Here is a 21,876-nt window from a genome sequence, read left to right on the forward strand (position 1 = left end):
GTTATGGCTGATTTAACCCAGATGAGGAGATAAGGAATATTGTGTGCTTTGACAATACTGTAGTAAGCTTTGTTAACTAATAATAATAACTGTTAGATTGTTGATTCATATGAGAAAGGAGAGATGAAAAAAGAAAGTTACTATTTTATAACAGTGATTTAGTCTTTGTTATCTACTTTGCTTTATAGTGATAGGGAATATAAGCTAGTATATTTTAGCAAAACAAAATTCCAAAGAGTATGAACTAGAAAATAAGGAAAAAATTAAGTATGGGCTGATTAATGCAACCCAGTGTTATTTTAGTGTGTGATTTTAGATAATCCTTCAGGTTCCCTGATGTCCCTTATTATATTCTTATTTGTGAAAGAAATATTTTTGTTTATAAACTGATATTTACAATACTTCTACCATCCTAGTGAATTACAGGAAGCTGCCCACCTGCTTAGAATTAGAAGTCTCTTTATTTGCAATTCCTAGCTAGTAAACTATTTCCACCTTTAGAATAGGTGTTGGGACTGCCATTTTTCTTGTCAATCTGGGATGTTCAAGGGCAAAACGTCCTTCTGTTATTGACTTCCTTGAAGATCAGCAGTATGACAGAAAGTCATCTTTCAGTCACAGAGTTCATGTGTTCATGTCAGTATGGTAAAAACATGAAAATGAAGGCAAAGGTTTTATAAGTCCCTGGTTTTGAAGACCGGCTTTTGAAATTTGGTTAAATCTAGTGACTTATATGAAGTTATCTTTCATTTGAAAGTTTTGGACTATTATAGTAACATTTAAAAATCAATCTAAGACATTAAATATCCACATATTTTTGAAGTAGATAAATAAAAGAAGTACATATTATAAAAATTTAAGAGCTAAATATTGGTAAAATTAGAAATCATTAACAGTTCTTCTTAAGTTGATAATTGTTTTGTTATGCAACTGCTTGCACAATGTTTTATAAAGTAATAAATCTTTCTAATGCTTTTAAGAGAGAAAAAGATTTTTGTATGTCATAATGAATATGTTTTAAAGTGCACACATACAGATTCCAACTCAAAACTGAAAATAACCTTGGATGTATTTAAAAAAATAATTTTAATTAACCCTTTTATCCCATAGTTAATATGCATTTTGTGCTTAAGGGCTTATATTAATACCACAGCAGCTTCTTATATGAGAACAAATAATTGTTTTTAAGATGAGACTTTGGTATAAAATGACCTTGCTCTGGATTCACTGACGGGGTGTACTATTAGAAGTACAATACAGTATATAACAAAAGTAGTGGGGCTTGTTATTTTTAATTGAAAGGGTTTGATACCTCTTCGTATTCTTAAATAAGCAGAGGTAAAGTGGAACCTTGCTTTAGAAATCCAGTAAGACTAATTTGGACAGGAATAGCACTGCTAAATGTATGTGTACATTACTGCTTTTGAAGTCTCAAAAGCAACATTTGAACTATAAAATTGACCAAGGTCAATTTTGTCCAAGGTCAATCATGTCCATGAGAAACAATAATACAGCTTAACAATCACTCTATCATGATTTAAGTACTAATTGCTTAAAAAATACTAGTTTGTTTTCTGGGTTTGTGAAATAACTTGTAAGATGACTTTGTCTGGTTTGAAAATCTACATTTTTATCTTTTAATATTTTGGTTTTGCTCTTTTTGGAGAAATATGGTCCTACCAAAACCAGACCCATGATAGTAAATTAGATACAAAATAGATATAATCAAATAAAAGAAAATTTCATTTTAATCCACTTAATTGTAATCTTGAGTCAAGCTTAACTGGGCATCTCAATAGGCTAGAAACTTCTGGGTATAAAAGAATTACTAGAAAAGCAGAAAAAGTCAGGATGTGATGCGATTGACTTTGTCTATTAATACAGGAGCTTCTCTGCAGACCATCCCTTTACATAACCTAAACCTCCCACTTAGCTCACCATCCAAGGTTTTGCAAATAGCTTATTGACTCACATATGCCTCTGGCTATGCCCTGCACTTCAGCCTATATATAGACATGAGTAATATGAGAATAATTGGTCTGCTCTTGTCTGAAGATTTCTTTTTTAATGGAGAATAAACATTACAAAGATCAATGCATCTCAGCTGAAGACGTGCAGCAGGGTTGAGATTATGTGCCTCCTCATGAGGCACAAGCTGAGATCTGTAAGGCCAAGTGCTACCTGTCTTTCTTAACAGATGGATAGCAATCAGACCTGCAGTGTGATGGAGAGTCAGAACAAGAAGCTGAGACCATACCTGTGAATTGTGAGGCCACGCTTGCAGAAGTTCTGGCTTTCTAATTAGCCTAGATAGAAAGAGCTTGCTTGCCCCTGTTTCGTAGATGTAGTCCTGTCTCCATGGCTTATACCCTTCCACATCCCTCTGGGTTCTCTGGCTCATATTAATTGCCTGCTAATATAGCTGCAATTTTATAGAGTTGCAATCTTTATAGGACTGTTTCTTCAAGATGTTGTAATAATTCCCAGTTTGACAGTTGGATGACATTGGCTGTATTGCTTATTGGCAGAGGTGCTGGTTATTTTTTCCACTGTAGCAGCAGCATTTGGTTAAGAATTTGATTAAGAAGAAATGAGACTTAAAACAATAGTCATATTTCATAGGGCTTTCAAAATCATTGTTTTCTTTGTGTTTTGTGTGTTGAAGATAAAGGTGAAAAGTAACAGCATAAGTAAAAGAGAAGGTATGAAATTTTGTTGGCATGGGGAAAAGGGAAGATCTGAACTCCTTGGTTACAAAGGCTTTCCTTTGCTATCCTCTCTGTTTGATGAGGAGGTGTGAAGGAGGTGAATACTAAGGGCATGCTGAGAAGGGTCTACCTCTTATTATGAGTTATTTGATTGACTGTATAACACTTGAATTGTCCCCACAAGGAAACACAGTATGTGAGAATCAGAGAGGAACTTTGGAAGTGTCTTTTAACGTGTTGATTTGATGAAGTTTTCTGTTTAACCCCACTGAAAGAGATGTTATTTGTCTCACTTTTGCTCTGTCAGAAGAGAAATGACAAAGCAAAGTGAAATGATCTGAAGGGAGATTTTGCCCTCCATTGGGAGCTTCTGAGCCTGCTCCAAAGTGAGATGCTTTCAGAGCACAGGGTGACATGGGTACATGAGGGTGAGGGTGCAGCAGGCAGGGAAGCTGGGACAACTGGAGACTGCAAAACTTGAGAAATACAAGAAACAGAGACAGGGTTGGCCGTGGAGGTGACAGTATTTTCTTTGAAATCCAGGGGAGGATTGTCTAGAATTTGTTGCAATTCTGGCAATTTCACTGAGTAGAAAACTAAAGGCAGTTGTAGGAAGAGGTCTGTTCACAGAGACACAGTGGGCAAAGAGATCTGTTTTGATTTTTATTCCTTCTAACTTAGTAATTTTGAGTTTTCTTTATTTAAAAGCCAATTAATCTAGTTTCTTATACAGCAACCCCCCTCGTCTTTGTTTTAAAGCCTTATTGGCTTTTTGGAATTCTCACAAGGAAAAGAGGTAGGCAGTACAATTTTAATAATATCTCTCAGATTCTCATCCCATCCATCTTAAATCTATTTCCTTTCTTTAATCACCTGCATGCTCTCCTCAGAGTTCCCAGGCTTGGTTTGCTTATACAGTAGTTTGCAGTTCACACTTTTTAGACACCTGTATGTCTTACAGGCAGGGCAAATTACATTTCTTTTGTGACTCAAGCACAGATGGCCATATCCAAGAGGACAATCACTTGCTTTCTCCCTACATTTTAACCAACTTGAGAAGTTTACTGTTAATGAAGTGTAAGACTGTATAAGGATGGAGAAAATGCTTTTCTCTCTTTTTGTCACAGTAATGTTTTTCAGTCTGTTGCTTAGCAGACCAATTTTCATGTCTCCTAAATATGTGGAATCAAATTACTTGTGATCATTGTGTAATTAATGTACCCTGAAATTCTGAGAAAATATGACAGACATGTCACCAACCACTCCAGCCAAGCCATTACTTTGAAAGTAGTTTGATGTTTACATGGCTGGAGATGTGACTTTAATAGCTTGGTTCTGCAGTGAGAATATTGATAGAAAACAAACGCTCAGAAAGGAAAGTTGCACATTTTAAAAGTACATTGCAGTGTGTTTGAATGTGGAAGTATATCCAGATGTCTACACATATATGTATACTTTATGGATAAATGTGTGCTTTCATGAAAATTGCTGTTTGTATAGATGTAGCTATTTGAAAAATAGCTCTCAAATGATTAATATTTAAAATTAGCTTTTAATTTTAAAATAATATATTCAATTGTAAAATGTACATGTTCTAGAATATGTATTTTCATTGCAGACTGCCTTGTCATAAAAGTCTTCCCCTCAAATTCCTACCTTGCTCTCTCCTTGTCCTTCACTCTCCTCATGTTTTAGGCATCTTTTGTAGATGAAATCCTCACTCTGTGTTAACATGAGGAGTAAAATAATATATTGATGGCTTGGATTCCTGTTGGTAGTCAGATGATCCCTGAATAGAGAGTGATGTGCTGTCTCTCTTTCCATAACTGTCCAAGGCTGAGGATTTTATTACATCTTTCAAAATGTCTTTTTACTTTCACCTGAAAATGAAAATAAGTCGAGTAAAATCCAGTTTACATTTGAGGTGGGCTGCACACTCCTGCCTATAAAATTAAGCTTGGTTTCCTAAGGAGTTTTATCTGTTAACACAGTTTTTGTTTGTGCTTTATGAAAATTATCATATATGGCTTTCCCCCCCCCCCCCCCTTTTTTTCCTTTTTCTTTTCTTTTCCTTTTCTCCTGCCACAGTTTGAAGTGAGAGCATTAAGTTAAATTAATTTGACTTTGGTTGGCAAACGGTAATAGCAGCACTTTAACAGCTGTTTGCTTTCCTGAATTGTCCTTGGTGCTGAAATTGCCTTTGTATCTAAACAGCAAAATGTGTTTATAGGACTACAGAATATGGAGATAAATTTAGCCTGTCAAACAGATATTATTGGGGCTTTTTGTGATGTGTTTCTGGGAGTGGATCCTGACTAGAGTGCTTTAATTCCAAGCTGTGTGTGCCTTTGGACATCTTACAGGACTGTTTGTGGAGCTTTTCTGTTTGATTTATGACCTTTCCTGTATGGACTTCTGATCAGATTTTATTCTCATTTAGTGCAAGAGGGGCTAATTATGAAAGTGACAAAGACTCTTTCATTGTGCTAAAGCTTTTTGAATGACAAAAGGGGGCTTTAAATTAAAATGAACTTTAACAAGGCATTTTCACACTGAAGTGATACACATTCTACCACTGATAGAGTAATTCATTTTCAACCCTTTCTGATTCTATAAACACATTGTCTCACAAGATCAGTAATTTTTTACCTCTCAGGCTAATGAAGAGTGGATGGTAAACCAATGAATTCTCTTTTTGCAGAGCTGTTTTGACATTCTTAATTTTTTCTTAAATATCAAAGAAAGGACAAAGAGCTGTGATTTTATTGCATTAATATTAATAATCATTTATCTGCCAGAAAAAAAATTTAAATATCACTTGACATTTGCGGAGAAAGATTAATGTTTAATTTACTACAAACATAGAAATACTTTGAAATAAAAGGAAACGCTTCTGGATTTGTCAAAATAAAAAAAAAAACAAAAGACCCAACAAAATTAAAACAGACATTTAGATATAATAAAATATTCTAACCATAGCAGAAGACAAAAACATGTTGGTGCTATCTAAAATGTCAATATTTAAATTATCACTTCTGATTGAAAAAATAACACCAACTAGATTTTTAAGGTCTAATTTAAGCTTTAGCTAAACAAGTATAAATGAGGGTAAGTAGTTTTCTGTTGCATTCATGTGGGTACAGTTAAGAGGCCTGCTTTAAATTCTATTACTACTATAAAAACAAACCAATGTGATGTTGTTCCTCAGTATTACAGAATTATATATAGTATGGTGGAGTAAAGCTAGGATGTAAACAGCATTGCTGTTTCATAATTGTTGGTAGGACTGGAAGTCAAGGAGGACTTCCAGAACAGTCAGGTGACTGAAAGAAGGGAAAATAACAAGGCACAGGAGTCACAGAGCTATAAAAGTGAAAATACAGGAAGGAATTTCATTACCTACAGAAGGATCAAACTGCTGTGTAATAAAGAGAAAAGCATGGAAATCACATTGCTCTACAAAAGCACATCAAACTAGGGACTGCAGCAGAAGAGTAGGTGAACAGTGAAGTTGTGTATAAGTCTAATGTGATGAAATGGCTAAAAATGTACCCAGGCTGCATGAAAGTCTATCTGTGAATTTTATCATGGAGATTATATTATAAGATTTCACTTCGAGGCAATGAAATAATGGGATTAATATATTGAATGAGAATAACATTTCTAGCCCCAAACCTGTTTTTGTGACTAGATTGATAATGGCATATATAACCAAATTCAGTTTCATAATAAACTAAGACTGTTTCTTGTGCAAAGGCTGTACATAGGACAGATATTATTCAGATCCAGTTTGTGTACTGAAAGTCTATCTTTACAGTACCATCATTCAGGGAAATTCTCGTATAAGGTACATAAGCAAAGTTTTAGCTCTAAAGTCAGTAATTTATTAGTTAAAGAAGGTTCTTATTCAGGATCCATCTCAAAAAGCAAGATGCTTTTATAAGACAATACCTGGAACCTTTCCATTATTACTCTTTAATAAAAAAAAAGCAAATTTGTTTACAGCTCTGATGACTTTGGAGAGGTCCTTGAGAATATACTTCAGCTATAGGCCTCCAGACTGATTGAGATCAATTTATTTTCCTCAACTGGCAGTTTGTAGTTATGCGGTGGAAGGACTCCCCTGGAAAAATGGTGATTCTGTGTATGAGACACCAAACTAGGCCAAATGCAGAATTACAGCATTACTGTACAGTAATAAATCAACTGCAATATCCTCACTTGTAGGATGAAATAGCTGTTTAGCCTTTTGCATTACAAGAATTCTTAGGGTCTTTGCAAAATGTTGACTATATTGAGTAGGAAGCATTACATAAGAAGGGCTACCGTAATGTCCTTAATAAAGAATATGCATCTTTTAATATATTTAACCATTTACAATGTGTTGCTTGCACACTTATGATGTCTACGCAACAGGCAAATATGAGAATGTCTTATGTTAGAGGCTATAGGTAGCAATAGTTTTCAGTGCTGTACATTGAGCATCAGGCCCTGACACAGTACTTATTTAGGGATGTGCTTCTCCCTGCTGCACACCAATAATGGTACATCCCACTGTGGTACTGTAGTTCATATTCCCTGAGTGCCTTGGTGGTTGCTTCCATGGCTAAGGCTGCAGACGTTGTTATAATTTATTTATTAACTGATTAATTATTTATTTAGGATAGCACCCATTATATGCTAAGTGACTTCCAGACAGAAATTTGCCCAAATGCTTTTCCTTTAAGAGCTTTGCTTTGAAAAATGTGATACATACACAGTCGTGAGATACCCATTTTGATAGCATATAGTTTGTTAAAGAAAGCTGAGTTTCATGACACTAATGCAAAACCATTTTGGATTCTGATTTTCCTTTAACAAAGGTTCATTGCCATGGATAAATAACTGCCCATCTGTCATGGGAGGCCTTTGGGGAATTGAAGAGGGAGCAGAGAAATCAGTAGTCTGCTGTTTTTTTCTGGGGATTTGGTGGTTTTGGTGTAGAGGGTGTGCAATGGCCATCTTAGGTCCTGGGCCTTTGATTTTTAAGCATTCTTGACAACTCCTACAATCTAAGTGGATGCATTGCTACTTTACTGCTGCCACTTTCTTTCATGTATTGACATGATTTTGTGATTGTTTTTTGGAGAATTTGTCCTGCAGTCTTGGGCTCAGCTGATATTTTTGTAGTTCGTAAGAATCTCACAGACGCAGGAGGAGTCAAGAGACTGACTCCATTTTATCCATCCTTTACAATTTCCATAAACAGAAAACACTGACATTTTGTTTTTTACAGCTCCAGTTTTTAGGTCCTTTAACTGAAAGCATCAGTATTTATTGATAAGGGCGGTTTTGAAATAAAGCTGCAAGTGCTTAAATACCAATCTCTTCTGATGAAAACTATTGAATTCCTCCATTATGATTTTATTATATAATTTCTTTATACATCGGTAAGCCTGCTTTTTGCACAATGGTATTTGTAGTATATTGGGATATCTGCTGCTTGTTTATTTTGCTGGTTTGCTCATGGTGTTTTTTGAGCAATGATGGTCACTAAACCTTTAGGATTGCTTGCTGCTGTTTTCCATTGTGCTCTAAACTTGGCTCACCATTAATACTGCTCCTTTTAATGAACATAAAACCACAGAAAGTATTTCAGTTCGAGTTGCTTGTGTTGTCTTTCTAAATGATATTTACTCATAAGGGTTATCTTTAGAGGAAAGTTGCAAGTGATGTAAGTAGGTAGCCTTTGGGATTAACACATGATATAAATTTAAAATTGCTTATGTTGTGAAATCTATAATAGTATCCTCATTGCAGGAGGAGCCTTAAAAATACTGCTGAATAAATTTTAATCCCTGTATTCCCATTTGCCCCTTGCTCAGATATCACGTTAACAACAGTGACCAAGAAAAGTATTTTTTTCTGAAAGGAAGAAATCTTAAAACTGTCCATGGGTGTCACTGTCCAGACTACTAAAATATGAGAATCCTTTTGTAGCTATTTTTAATAAAATAAATCACAGGATTTTTCCCTCCAATGTTCTTGTCTTTTATATTCAACTGAGAAATTTAAGCTAGTTTGTGCCTCTTTACTTTTTCAACCAGTCCTTCCTTCTTAAAGGTTACCAAGTCCCTTAATTTTCTGTGTGGAAGACAAATCTGTAGCTCACTTAAGAATCATAGAATCATAGAATAGTTAGGGTTGGAAAGGACCTTAAGATCATCTAGTTCCAATGGCCTTGTACTTTCTTCACTTTTTTCAGCGGATAGTCCAACAGCTTTCTGTTAAGGTAATGATTCAGTTTAGCTGCTGTGGGTGATAAATTCTGCCACCTACTCTATTAGAGACAAAAGTTTTAATTTATAAAACTTCTGTGTGTTCTTCAGTCTAGGCCACGCTGTTCATTATTATTTCTGCAATTTAACTCAATACAAAGGAATTCCAAATTTATTCATTGCACTGGTTTGGGATCTCTGAGAAAGAGTAACTGTGATCCCCAATCAAGGGAAGAATGCCCTCAAGAGATGGGTCTAGTACACTTTACTTACATTGCTTGTCAGGAAAAATACTGGAAAGAGTGGAACTCAGACTGTGATGCTGAAAAAGGTGTCAAAAATCAGATTGTGCTCCATTGTTATGAACTGGGGGCAACACCCTTAAAATCAATATAGTTACTCCAGTAGTATAGTTAGAAAGGATGAGAATGTTTGTAAGTTTTGGATTCACTACTCTTCTCCATATTATTGCTGAATCACTGGGTGGTAACCCAGAACTCTTACATTCCCAAAAGATCAATACAATTAATTTTAATGCTGTATTCGTAGATAAACAAGAAAAATGTAAAAACTACAATTTTCATGTGCTGTCAGTCACAATTAGATTTTGTCACATTGTCTAATTGCAACAAAAGCTCAATCAGAGTCTCTCAGCCTCTGTAAGTTATGCAGTAATACATACAGCTCAGTTGCCCTTCCCAGTGACGGGAGCTGGCCTCTTACCAGTTGCTGGAAGGAGCTAGGGTAGTCATTGTTTCTGTACTATCTTTTTCATGAAAGCTACTGATTTACTGTCCTTTGGATGTCACTATTGATAAAAATTTAAACCAGGATGGAAAGTCAACTATTTCAACTTGCTTAATTGAGGAGGGAGTATAGAAAAAGACTACAAATAAAGGTGAAGCATCCAGCTTTTGAAACGTACTTTTGAAATGCTTTACCTATTTGATAGTCAAACATATTTCAAAGGTGATTCGGATTTTGACTGAAAGCTGAGTCATGACTTGTTGTTGTTTTAAATGAAATATCAGGTTCTTAAAAGAATACTACATTGTTGAATAGTACTGAGCTTTTTTATCCTAAACACTGATTTAACTGTAGCAGAGTAGATATTTCTTTTATTGCAGATATTAATGTATGCAATTTTAATAGTTTGAAGTAGACCTTAATTTACAGGGTGTTGTGTATGTGGTTTTTATGATACTGTCTTTTTAATCAAATCATGCGCTTTGTAATTTTGAGAATTTTGCTTTGACATATGCTTTGGCAGGAGCACAGAAGAAGATGCAAAGCCAGTCACAGGTTGTCAGAGATAATCACTATTTCATTAGGGTCTTTTTCTTATTTAAAAATCAAATGCTATTTAGAAGTTGTTTAGGACTTCTCATTGAACTCTTTTCACAAAGACCATAAAGCCAGTGGGAATTTACAACTGATGTTCTTCGATGCACTCCTTTCAGAAGATATTTAATCTTTCACTCAAGAGAAGTTTTTACAGATCTCAGTCCCTGTAGTTCCCATTCCGTTTAAAATGTATCAATAGAATTTCTTTGCATTATCATCTCAGTGTGGTTTATGATCTTTAAGGATGAATTCCATAGAGGGTATTCCATATTCTGCATTTAGTCTTATTTTGTGAAATACAGAGTTGCATGAAAATATAGATTAGTACTGTTTGGCTATCTTAGACATGATCCCAGCCTCAACTGGTGAAAATGATGTATATTCCAATCTGTTCCGTGGTTGTTTTTGTTTAAAGAATTTGTATAGATTGAAATGCAGCTGCAAGTGTATTAGTGATTTTCTATTGCCTTCTTGTCAAGATTTTTATTGTGAGGATGAAAAATAGCATTTCAAAACCTGGCAGCATATTGACAAAAACAGAAGAGCACTTTGTGTAATTTTCCTTTGAAAAACTACCTTTTTTTGAGACAGAGATTGCCTCAGCTACTTCCATTCATATGTATCTTGATCAATAGATTTATTGATAGCTTTTAGCCAAGACTTAATTCTTTTTTCTCCTCAGTTCACCATGGTGCTCACTTTTCTGAATTAAGAAACTAGAATTAGGCTCCTATAAGCAAAGCATACAATATGCAAGTGCTCTAGGTGTAAAAGGAGGCATTTGACCTTTTGTTGCTAATCTGTGACAGGTGCAGGCTATTTTCTTCCAAATGGTGTTAATTTTCATGTGCAAATCCACCCCCTGAAACCTGCATTCTATATATCCACCACAGGGGAATTGGTGGTCATCATGAGTACTGTAATGGACAGCTGAGAGGGATAATCACTGATATTTCAGCACATTTATGCTTGCGACTCAGTCGGTTTTAGTGCACTTCTGTTTTCACTGCTTATTAGGGAGGCTGAAGTTAGTTATTCATTGGTGGACAAAAAAAAGTGTCTGAGAAAGTTCATGTGCAGGGAACAGCACATTGTTACAAATTAGTTTCCTTTACCATTTCTGGCAAACTCATTACAAAGTAATCGCGCCCTGCGCTGAAGTGCACTTCCTCTGGGACCAATAACTGTAAATAAGCAGGGCTGCAAGCTGGCTGATAAGTTGTTGTTCTGAAGATAACGGTCCTTTTTAGCAGAGTGTTTGACCTTTTTCTTTATATTGCCTGAGGCTTGTCTAAGACCCTCAAGGTCTATTTTTCATCTTAAAATTCTCTGTAGGAAAGCACAACGTGTGGTTTAAGAAGATTTTAGGATTGCTTAACATATCTATATTTTCTTTTCTAGTGTTTTTATGATAATTGTTAGAATGCTTAGTAAGTTTAGCCAGCATTTTCTTAAGCAGGTTTTCTTTCTTTGTGCAAAGTACACTTTTTATTGATGCAGGAAGCAATATACATTAATATTTTATGAGGACTAAGTGTATGTTGCATGATTAATAAAATAGTAACACTGGGCTTTTTTCGGACTTTTAAAGAAACTTGAAACGTGCTATTTCACTCTCCAATTTTGAGTGTGTTGTACTAAACATTACTCTATAAAGCAATTTCAGCAAATATAATTAAGAATTTCAGCTTGAATGATTACAGAAAAGTATGTCTCTTTTTTTTCTCAGTTGCCAAGAGTATTGAACAGAACTGTGACTGAAAATGGAGCATGTCTTAAAACCCCAAGGCTAATTGGAAGTCAGTTTATAGACACTTGGGAATTTGATTTGTTCACGTCTTCCATCAGTTAAAAAAGATCTGTGCCTATATTTCTGTAAAGTAAAATAATAATAGGAAAAAAATATAAACTCCTGTAACTAACTTCAGAGTGCATAGGAGAAGTCCATAATGTTTTGTGAAGTACTAGCTACACTAATAAAATTCTTATTTTACTTTAGGATATAGTCAGAAAGCCACTGGACAACCAGATGTGCATCCAAACTTTAAAATACATGCATACGTATATACAAGTAAACAAGAATTGTCTTAGAATGTCAATAAGTTCAGATCTCACTGCTCATGTTGTTCGGCTTTTTTCCCCGTGCAGATCACATTACTCAATCAGTTCATTAATTTTACATGTACCTTAAACAACATTCTTAATATCTTATATTGCATAATGTTAATCCCCAAATATAAAGCTAATCACAAATTATGGAGTGAGGGTGCTTTAAAAAATGTTGTATTATCTTGTAGATACAACTTCTGTATTTGTTGAATGGAGTGGGGATGATTTTGTGAGGGCATGAACCCAAAGCAAAGCAAAGCTTATGTTTTAGTAGTGCGAGACTTTTTTCTTTGATTTTTAAAGAATGTACTTAAGCAATGTGGTGATGAACAGACTTACTGATATCACAAGTTACCAGACTAGCAATGTACACAGGATAAAAGCTGTGCATGGGAAGTGTTTCACAGTAGTTGTATCGAGACTGAAAACTATTGATAGTTTCATTACACAAACCTGGTGCTATCTGGCTTTCTCTTAAATTTAATATCACTTCAGCACAGCGACTGTCCACCTCAAGTACTGCAGAGCAGAGGGTTTATATTGCGTAATTACAGAAATTCCTGTAACACAGGAGAAACTTACTGTCTAACCATTCATTACAGTCTTCTCTCTTGACATATATTTAACAAAAAAGAAAAATCAGAAAGAATCTTATAGAGCTATTAAAAAATAAAAGCCATTTAGAAAATAAAATGCTTATTTTCAATGTTAAAATGGTGTAATGGCTATAGCATAATCAATGGTTTAACTCCTGTTTTATAGTTTCTAATGCACTTCACTGCATAACTTGTCATATTGGAATAAAATTCTCACAATTAAAATAAATCTATTTCCCATGATTACAGCAGTGTGAAAGCAGTATGTAAAATTGTTAGCTTTGCTTATGAGATTAAGGTTGGCAAGTTTATTATTTTTTCCTGGACACCAAAAAATGCTTTGCAGTAGTATTATCTGTTTTCTACAAAGCACCTCTTACAGCGAGGAAGTGTTTTGTTCTTACACTTCTAGGCTTCTTTGTACCAAAACTTCTGTCTCGTTTAATGACATTGCCATGTGGGTTGAAATTAGGCTGACAGATTGTGAGCAAAGGCTCTGATATTACAAACAATAGTCTATTGAGCATGAGGAACTTGTTGAATTGGTTACCAAAGGCATTAGTGTTTGATCCAGCCTATTCAGCAGCTAGAGACAGTGAAGAAAGAGTGCACCAATGAAACGTACAAATGATACTGAACTGCAAATGGCTGCTGGTGACTATGGCAGCTGACGTGTACCATGAAGGAGCCTAGTAACAGGCTGTTCTGTAGGCAAAAAGTAGTAAAGTGAGATTCAGTTCACCAAAGGAGATAATGCTGCACTAAAAGGGAGGTGAGTATTCAAATCAAGTATTACAGATGAAGAGAGAAAACAGTGTTGGGAGTCCCAGGGAGTCGTGCACACAATGACTAAATTGTTAAAACTGGCTTTGAGGAAATTATATCAGATTTACAGAGCAGACCGACTTGGACAGGTTCTAGCATACCAGCTCTTCACCATCCGTGATTTCACTGACATCAGTACAACTCTCCAGTGCTAGTTTAGGGGTACTATGACTCTGTAAGGTAGGGTCCTCTGTCCCCATACAGTTCAGACCAGTTTGATGTTGACAATCAAGTTGAAATAGGCAACAGGTCAGAAGTCAAGCCCTCATTTTGCCCTGTCTTTATTTATGCAATAATCTTTTAGTGTCCTATGCCTTGCATTGAAACTTTTTAATGATCTGTATACTTAAAATATAAATGTAATTGCTTCTGTGTCCTTCTTTGGGAGCAATTGAATCAAAATCTGCACTCTGGCCTGTGCTGTAGATAACTTAATCCATATCTGAAATTCCTGGAATCACTGGGAGGCATGTATACCTAGTAGTTTACATGCTGGACCTAGTCCACAGTTTGTGTTCATCCAGCCTGCTGCCTTAATCTTAGAGGATCCACCAGAATCACGTGTACAACTCAGGTTAAAGTGACTTGGTGTGTCCACACATTAAGCTTTGTCCAGAGAGAGCTTGAACTATGATCTGTGAGGCAACTGTAATCCAGCCTGTGGGGTTGGACAGCTTGGACCTGAATTCTGAAATAAATGAAGAATTTCATTTTTATTAACCATGTCATATCTGCATGATATTTAATGAAAAATAAGTAAAAAGAAGTAATTTAATTAAAGGTATTATAATGCAATAGCTTGATTTTACATATGTACTTATGTTGGGTAGTAATGTGTAGGAAATAATAGCTTAAGTTAAGCTATGTTGGTGTGAATGACAGTGGTGGTTTGATCCCTATGGCAGAAAGTGCACTTAGGTGTGTAAGGGACTTAACCTGAAGCCTGTGTTGACCATGGCCGGCTGCTAAATGCCCACCCAACTGCTCTGCCACTTGCCTTCCTCAACATCTCAAGGATGGGGGAGAAAGTAAGATGAAAAACCTTATGGGTCGAGATAAAAGACAGGGAGAAGGCTCACCAATTGCCATCACAGGCAAAACAGACCTAACTGGCAGAAAACTGATTTATTTACAGTTAAAATAGGTTTAGATAGTAAGAAACAAAGGGGAACTAAAACAACACCTTCCCACCAGCCTTCCCTGTTCCCAGGATCAACTCCTCTCCCTCTGCAGCAAGCAGCAGTGCTGGGGAACAAGGGGCTGTGGTCAGTCTGTAATCATTCCTCTCTGCCATACCTCCCTCCTCACACTGTTCCCTTGCTCCATCCTGCGCTCTTCCCATGGGCTGCAGTTCCTGTCAGGAGAGCCTGCTCCAGAGTGAGTCTTCCACAGGACACTGGTCCTTTGGGGAATATCCAACTGCTCCTGCCTCTCCCCACAGGACCCCTTTCCTTCCTCCTCAAACCCTGGTTCTCCTCAGATTCCCTCACTCCTCTGCTTGTGTGGTGGTTTTACCCTTCCTTAAACACACCATCACTGAGGGCTCAGCTGTGCCCTGTGGTGGGGCAGTTGTGGTGCTGGCTCCAACCGGCTGCAACTGGTTACCTCAGAGCTCAGCCCTGCGGCCCCCACTGCCAGCACCCAGGCGCGGACACCTGGTGTAGCAGATGACAAGATTTATGTTTGGCAGAGGTATTCTAGCTGTAAAATATTGCTTTTTTGTTTTTTTTTGTTGTTTCCGCCTCTCCCCCTCCCCAAATATTTCAAATGGCAAATGTATCCTTTAGGCAAGTATTTAGGAACAGATTGTTAGCGTGAAGAGGTTTTCAGCAGAGGGAATCAGGGAAGAGAATTTTCTCCTCAAAAGAATGTGGGTAGGAAAGTACAGGATAACATTATAAATAAGGAAGATTAAAAATGTTCAATTAGTAAAGCCAGAAACAATTTAGGATAAGGAAGAAATCCTGCAAATATATTGACGAACAGGGTTGAAAATGGGATTTTATTGCTGCTTTTGAGACTTGTGCTCATACAAATGGTCTGTTACCAATGACCAGTCCCATTGACTGAAGTGGACTTGCTGAGCTCAAATGGCTCAGATAACACTATAAATAATTATTTGAACCAAATAAGATTCTATCTAACCCCCAAATATATAAATAACCCTCAAAATCTATCTGAAACCATAAAACCAGTTTTTCAGTGCTATTTTTTTTTAACAGGTGTAATATAGCATGTGAGCTAAATCATGGTCCTGTCTTTACAAGACCTGATGAGATGGGTTTTGGATTGGATCAGGAAAATGTGAAGTCTCATTTTTGCAGTGTAGAAATGAAATGGACAGTCAAACCCCTGTCTTTAAAAGACTTGGCAGACTTCAAAGGAAAAATGCCAATTTAACAATTTAAAAGCACTTAGCAAGTCTTTCCAGTGCTGAACTTCATTTCTGTATCTAGGGTGGTTGCTTGCTAAATAACGCCATAGGGGACAATGTAGTTCTGACTATATTTAAAAATATTATTCCATGAAATTCACCAGGAAAAGGCTGAAGCAAAATCTTGCAGCCTCTGTGTCTTTGGAAGGAGGTGGTAGTGGCTGCAAATAGTGAAGTGTTAAGGTAGCTTTTGAGCCACAAAGAAAGTGAAGGTTGGTCCATCTATGGGGAGAGAGGGATGCTCAGAGCACCAGCCAGAGGTGCAAATCTGGAATTCTTTCATTTTAGAGGTGCTTGAACATGAGCAGCAAATGAAAAGAAAGAAATACATACAGGTAAAAGAGGTGCAGAGGGGAGGGTAGGGGGAGGAAAAGGATGTTAGGACACTTAAACTTAACTAGAATACTCAGATAAGTGAAGGAAAAAGTCAATTTGATCAAATAATAAAAATCCAAGTTATCTTCTCTTTTGTGTATTAATATGTATGTAGCTCACTGGTATGTATTTTATTTTGTGACTATGATTAAGTCTTTTAATAATAATTCTGAACTGTTACTAGGGTTATTATACTAGTATGTTTTAATCACCAGAGGTAGAAGGTTTTACATTTTTTCTCAGTGTCGTTTTAGTCATTCATTAATATTCATTATTTTTCATATGTTCTTGGTAGGTAACCTTGGACGGGTGGACCACATCACAGAGTTCGAGTATGACCTGTTCATTAGACCAGATACTTGTAACCCACGCTTTCGAGTTTGGTTCAACTTCACTGTTGAAAATGTAAAAGAATCACAGGTAAGTGATACTCAACTAGATAGCATGATAGCTTTAAAAATTGCTTACTCCAGAATATAGTTTCTTAAGTAAAAAGAGATTATATCCAGCATTTGTAAGTACAAATTTGCTGTAAAATATATTTTTATTCTTTGAATTTTTCTAAGTAAAAGCAGACTTCAACATGACTGGATATCACTGCGATTTTCAGCTATCCAAGACAGGACTTAATTACAAAGACAGTATAACATCTTCCATCTAACCAGAGTTGTATTAGTAAAAGCTGTGATATGTTTATGTTAATATATACAAACCAAATATATCTGTTAATACATGAAAAAGAAGTCCATCATAGCTGTTCAAGTATCATCACTCATTTAATACATGTAGAACAATGCATTACTCTAGTGACTTGTAGTAGAAGAGGAGCTGTCTGCCAATGTGTCCCTTGTGAAAGAGATTTGAATGTGAAACAACTTGATAGGCAACTATTTCACCTGCTTTTAAAAGATGTTTATTTGCAGTAAAAATATTGCATGAGAATGGAACTTTCTTGCTCCTTTTTCTCACTTTAAGAAAAGAAAAAGTTATGTACTTTGACAAATCAAAAATGATTTAATTCCACTTTTCACACCCACCTTGTGTTTTATTCTGGTATTCTGTCTTAGTTTATCATAATCAGACAGTCATTTTCACTTAATGGAAAGAAAACATATTTAGTAAGAGAAAAAACCTGCAGAAGCTTGATACTGGTATTCCTGCGAGACTAATATCTTAATACCCACCACTGTACCATTCCTGTTACAACTAGAAATCATCAAACTGTTTATCTGTTTTCCTGGAGCCTGATACTTTATCAGACAGAGCCTTTCCTCTGCTGTGCCTTACTCAACTATGATCAAATTATATAGTCATGAGAAGAATGGGAATCTGTCTCAAGGAGGCAAAGAGATCTGGTAGAAAGATACAACATATATCTAGTGCTTACAGGATATTTGTTTTCATGGTTGTCTACATGAAAGAGAATGGTTTCACTATTAAGTTTGACTTGTGAGGTCTGTTTTTATAATGTGTGTTCCTATAATCTTTTTTTCATCTCTCCAATTTCCATTAAAATGAGACCTGCATGAATGTAATCTAGTCTGGAACCTTTTTTAGGTCTTTGTACTAGAGGACACTGGCAGTATTAGTCATTGCAGCTGAGCTATATTAAATGAATGTTAGAAATTGCTACATCAAACAAACTGTGCAATCTCGTTTGTGCATTTTAGTTATATTCTTTTATGTATTACTAGAAAATAATAACAAGGAAACTCATACCACTCAGTATTGCTTAAAAATGTTGCACTAATAGACAGGTAACTTAGATCACTTTATGTGTAAAAGTAGATCTTTTAATAATTTGATGTATCATATAGGTGATGTGGGACAAAGGCAGATCCAGGTCTGGTTTCAGCCATTTAAATGAGGATTCAAAGGAGTAGCTGCTTTTATTAATTTTATATATCAGTGTATTACATTTTCTTCTCACTGTTCTTCATCCTTCCACTTCAAATTCTTACACAACTTTCTTAGATTTGAAGATTTTCTTCACATTATGTCTCTACTTTTGTGTGATGTTTCACACTAAACCTTTTGCTCAGAAAGAAATTAATTTCAGTAGTATCCTCAAGAAAACAAGAAACCTTCCTTCATTAACTGCATGAGAAATCATCCATTCTGTTTTTCTCTTGTTGCATCAGACCAATCATTGACATCCAGCAGTGGACAAATGGATTAAAAAATGAAAGAAGAAGACACAGTGTAAAAACAACAGCCATACAAATTCTAGGAACACAGAATTGTACTGTATGTACTTATGATTTACGTTTCAGTTCTACTATGATAGTAATGCAGTTTTTGCAATTTGATTAATGTAGTATTTTGTTACGAATGCAGCGATAGATAAAAGACCTACTAGAACTTTAAGTGTTTAAGTATTTTTCCACTTTGGGGCTTTTGGACTTTCATCATAAATGAAAATGTGACCATCAGGTTGAAGGAGGTGATCCTGCCCCTCTACTCTGCTCTTGTGAGACCTCACTTGGAGCACTGTGTGCAGTTCTGGTGCCCTCAACATAAGAAGGACATGGAGCTGTTGGAGCAAGTCAGGCCATGGGTATGTCAAGGGAGCTTGAACATCTTCGGTATGAAGACAGGCTGAGAAATTCAGGGCTGTTCAGCCTGAAGAAGACTGAATGGAGACCTCATAGCATCCTTCCAGTATCTGAAAGGGGCCTACAGAAATGCTGGAAAGGGACTGTTCCTCAAGGGCTGTGGTGATAGGACAAGGGGTAATGGGTTTAAGCTTAAACAGGGGAAGTTCAAATTAGGTATAAGGAAGAATTTCTTTACTGTGAGGGTGGTGAGGCACTGGAACAGGTTACTCAAAGAAGTGGTAAATGGCCCTGGTAGGTTGGACATGAGCCTTGGGCAACATGATCTAGTGAAAGGTGTCCCTGCCCATGGCAATGGGTTTGGGAACTACGCGATCTTAAGGTTCTTTCCAACCCTAACCATTCTATGATTCTATAAGTGAATCTGTACAGCCCTTTGGTAATTAGCCTGGATTTCCAAGGACACAAAGCTTATAGGATCATACTACTTGCTAGCTGACGTTTTTGTGTGGCTGTTGATGTTTCTCCTCTCCTTTCTCCTTTAGTATCTTCTTAACTCTTGGGCAGTTTCAGCACCCCTGGACAGGGATTCCTGTAAATTTCAGGAAAGCATGCTGCCTAATGGGCAAGAGACCCGTTAGTGTTCCCACTGGCAGACAGGCTATATTATGAGATCATTTGTTATTAAACATCAGAGAATCCACAGAGGAGATACCTAGGAGAAAGTACATACTGGAATTTGCATTTTTAAGATACTAGAGAATACAACCATGAAATCCAAATCCATAGTAGTTTTGCTTCTTGCAGAACTTCTTTGTTTTATTATTATTATTCCTCTTCCATTTCCTTCAATATCTTCTTTGTAGTGTGGAACTTAAAATTCAATGGACAATTCTGAGTATACTAACATCCCAACTTGCAGAGAAGGGACTGTAGTCCCTTTGCACTGTTCCTGTCTTGGTATAGACAGCTGAAAATTGCAGCAACCTTCTGTTGCTGAATCACTATGGAAACTCATGCCCAGTGTGTTTTTCACTATCATACATAAGTCTTTTTCAGAATGATTGCTTCCTTCCTCCTGTTAGTTATGTCTTAGGTTACTGTTGTGCTTCAGTAACAAGGGCAGGTAATAGAGCTAAGTTCTGTAGCTCAGCAGGGAGAACCCTAATCTTTTCAGAATTATTTTTAGACTTTTATTATAAACTCAGTGTTTTTTGATGTTCATTTCCCTATGTTACAGTAGAACCACTAGGCTATTTTATATTTTATTTAGAAGTTGGTAAATGAGCTTCTTCCTCATTATGACTTGGATTTCTACATCAGACATTTTATGCTGTTAGTTTTATTTTATACTTTTCAGCAAGGAAAACATCAAAAGAAATAGCTAATGGCTAATATTTAGGGGAAAAAAACCATCGTGTAAGATAGCTAAGAGATGTAAAATTTGATCTTTTGGTCTCTTTACATGGTTTCTTATTCGTGAGTCCATTGATAAGATCTGAGTTGTGGATTTTTTTTTTTTTCTCATTTGTTCAGTGAATTCAGTTAACACCAATACTGGGAAAAAAAACAAACCGAAACAGAAAGAAACTAATATGTTATATATAAGGACTATAATCATGCAGTGACTACACTTACAAGAACCATGAAAGAAGGAATAAAAGAAATAGGATTTGCTGTGGAACACATGGTCTCATGGGCAAAGCCTCCAGTTTCTTTGTGGATATACATGTCCCAGGCTGCTATTTCTGGATAATGCTCTTTATTGGGCAGGGTTTGTTTCCTATTAACTTCAGTCATGGCCCTTACAACACTGTCTGCAATTTGGCTAAATTCCTTCTCTGTGCAACCAGAAAATGGATGAACAAATGTCATCACCAAATTGCATTGCAAGTATTTATAAATAGACACTGCTTCAGGTGCATGATTACTTCTGAACTAGAATGTCTTTAAAGGTGTTAGTAGCAACAGTGATTCATTTGAGATTTGGGTAAAAAAAAGAAATGTGTGTACATGCAAAAAATTATAAAAATGTGCTAGTTTACCAATATTGGAGGATTTTACAGGTGAAAAGAATGATTATTTCTCTTGGGGCTGTAGCCAGAAATTTTAAAGTAGCTGCCGCTCACTGTTACAGACACTGGAGCCACACTAGAAAAGAATCTCTGTTCTGGAAGAGATAGAAGTTGCATACAACTGAAGTGATGGAAGTATTAAAAATATCTGTGAGGATTTTAATTACTCTAACAAACAGCAGCCATATTATACCAATCAGTAATGCACATCTAGGCCACATGGTATATTCTGTATATGTATGTACCCTGAACAACTCTGCTGTGATGAATCATGTTCAGAAATGGTATTTTCACTAAGATTAAAAAAAGAATTTCCAACAGAAGGGGTTTCCTAATAGTGCCAAATTTTGTTCTGTAAGCGTTGATAAACACATTTGGAGTTCTTCATCACAAAGGTACTGACAAAATACACCAAAAAAGATGAGGAGAAGAATGGGCATTTGGCAGCTAAGATTTGATCGTTACTTACAGTTAATAAATCAATCCAGATTGAGGTCAAAATCAAAGAACCAAATGTTATTTACTTCAAAGGCATTCTCCCTGTTCCATCAATTGCAGTTAGGTTGAGGCTAGAATTTTGACTCAAGATTATTTTCTT

The 21,876-nt window shown here is 36.1% G+C and overlaps 1 protein-coding gene across 1 annotated transcript in view; it reads left to right on the forward strand.

Moving 5' to 3' along the window:
* Positions 1 to 21,876, forward strand: part of AGBL4 (AGBL carboxypeptidase 4) — a 952,894-nt gene that overhangs the window by 31,530 nt on the left and 899,488 nt on the right. Inside the window, exon 3 of the mRNA XM_034063537.1 lies at positions 16,944 to 17,068. Coding sequence (XP_033919428.1) covers positions 16,944 to 17,068 — 125 coding nt within the window. The remainder of the gene's footprint in view (positions 1 to 16,943; positions 17,069 to 21,876) is intronic.

The sequence above is a fragment of the Melopsittacus undulatus genome, chromosome 6, assembly GCF_012275295.1.
Source record: "Melopsittacus undulatus isolate bMelUnd1 chromosome 6, bMelUnd1.mat.Z, whole genome shotgun sequence".
NCBI lineage: Eukaryota > Metazoa > Chordata > Aves > Psittaciformes > Psittaculidae > Melopsittacus > Melopsittacus undulatus.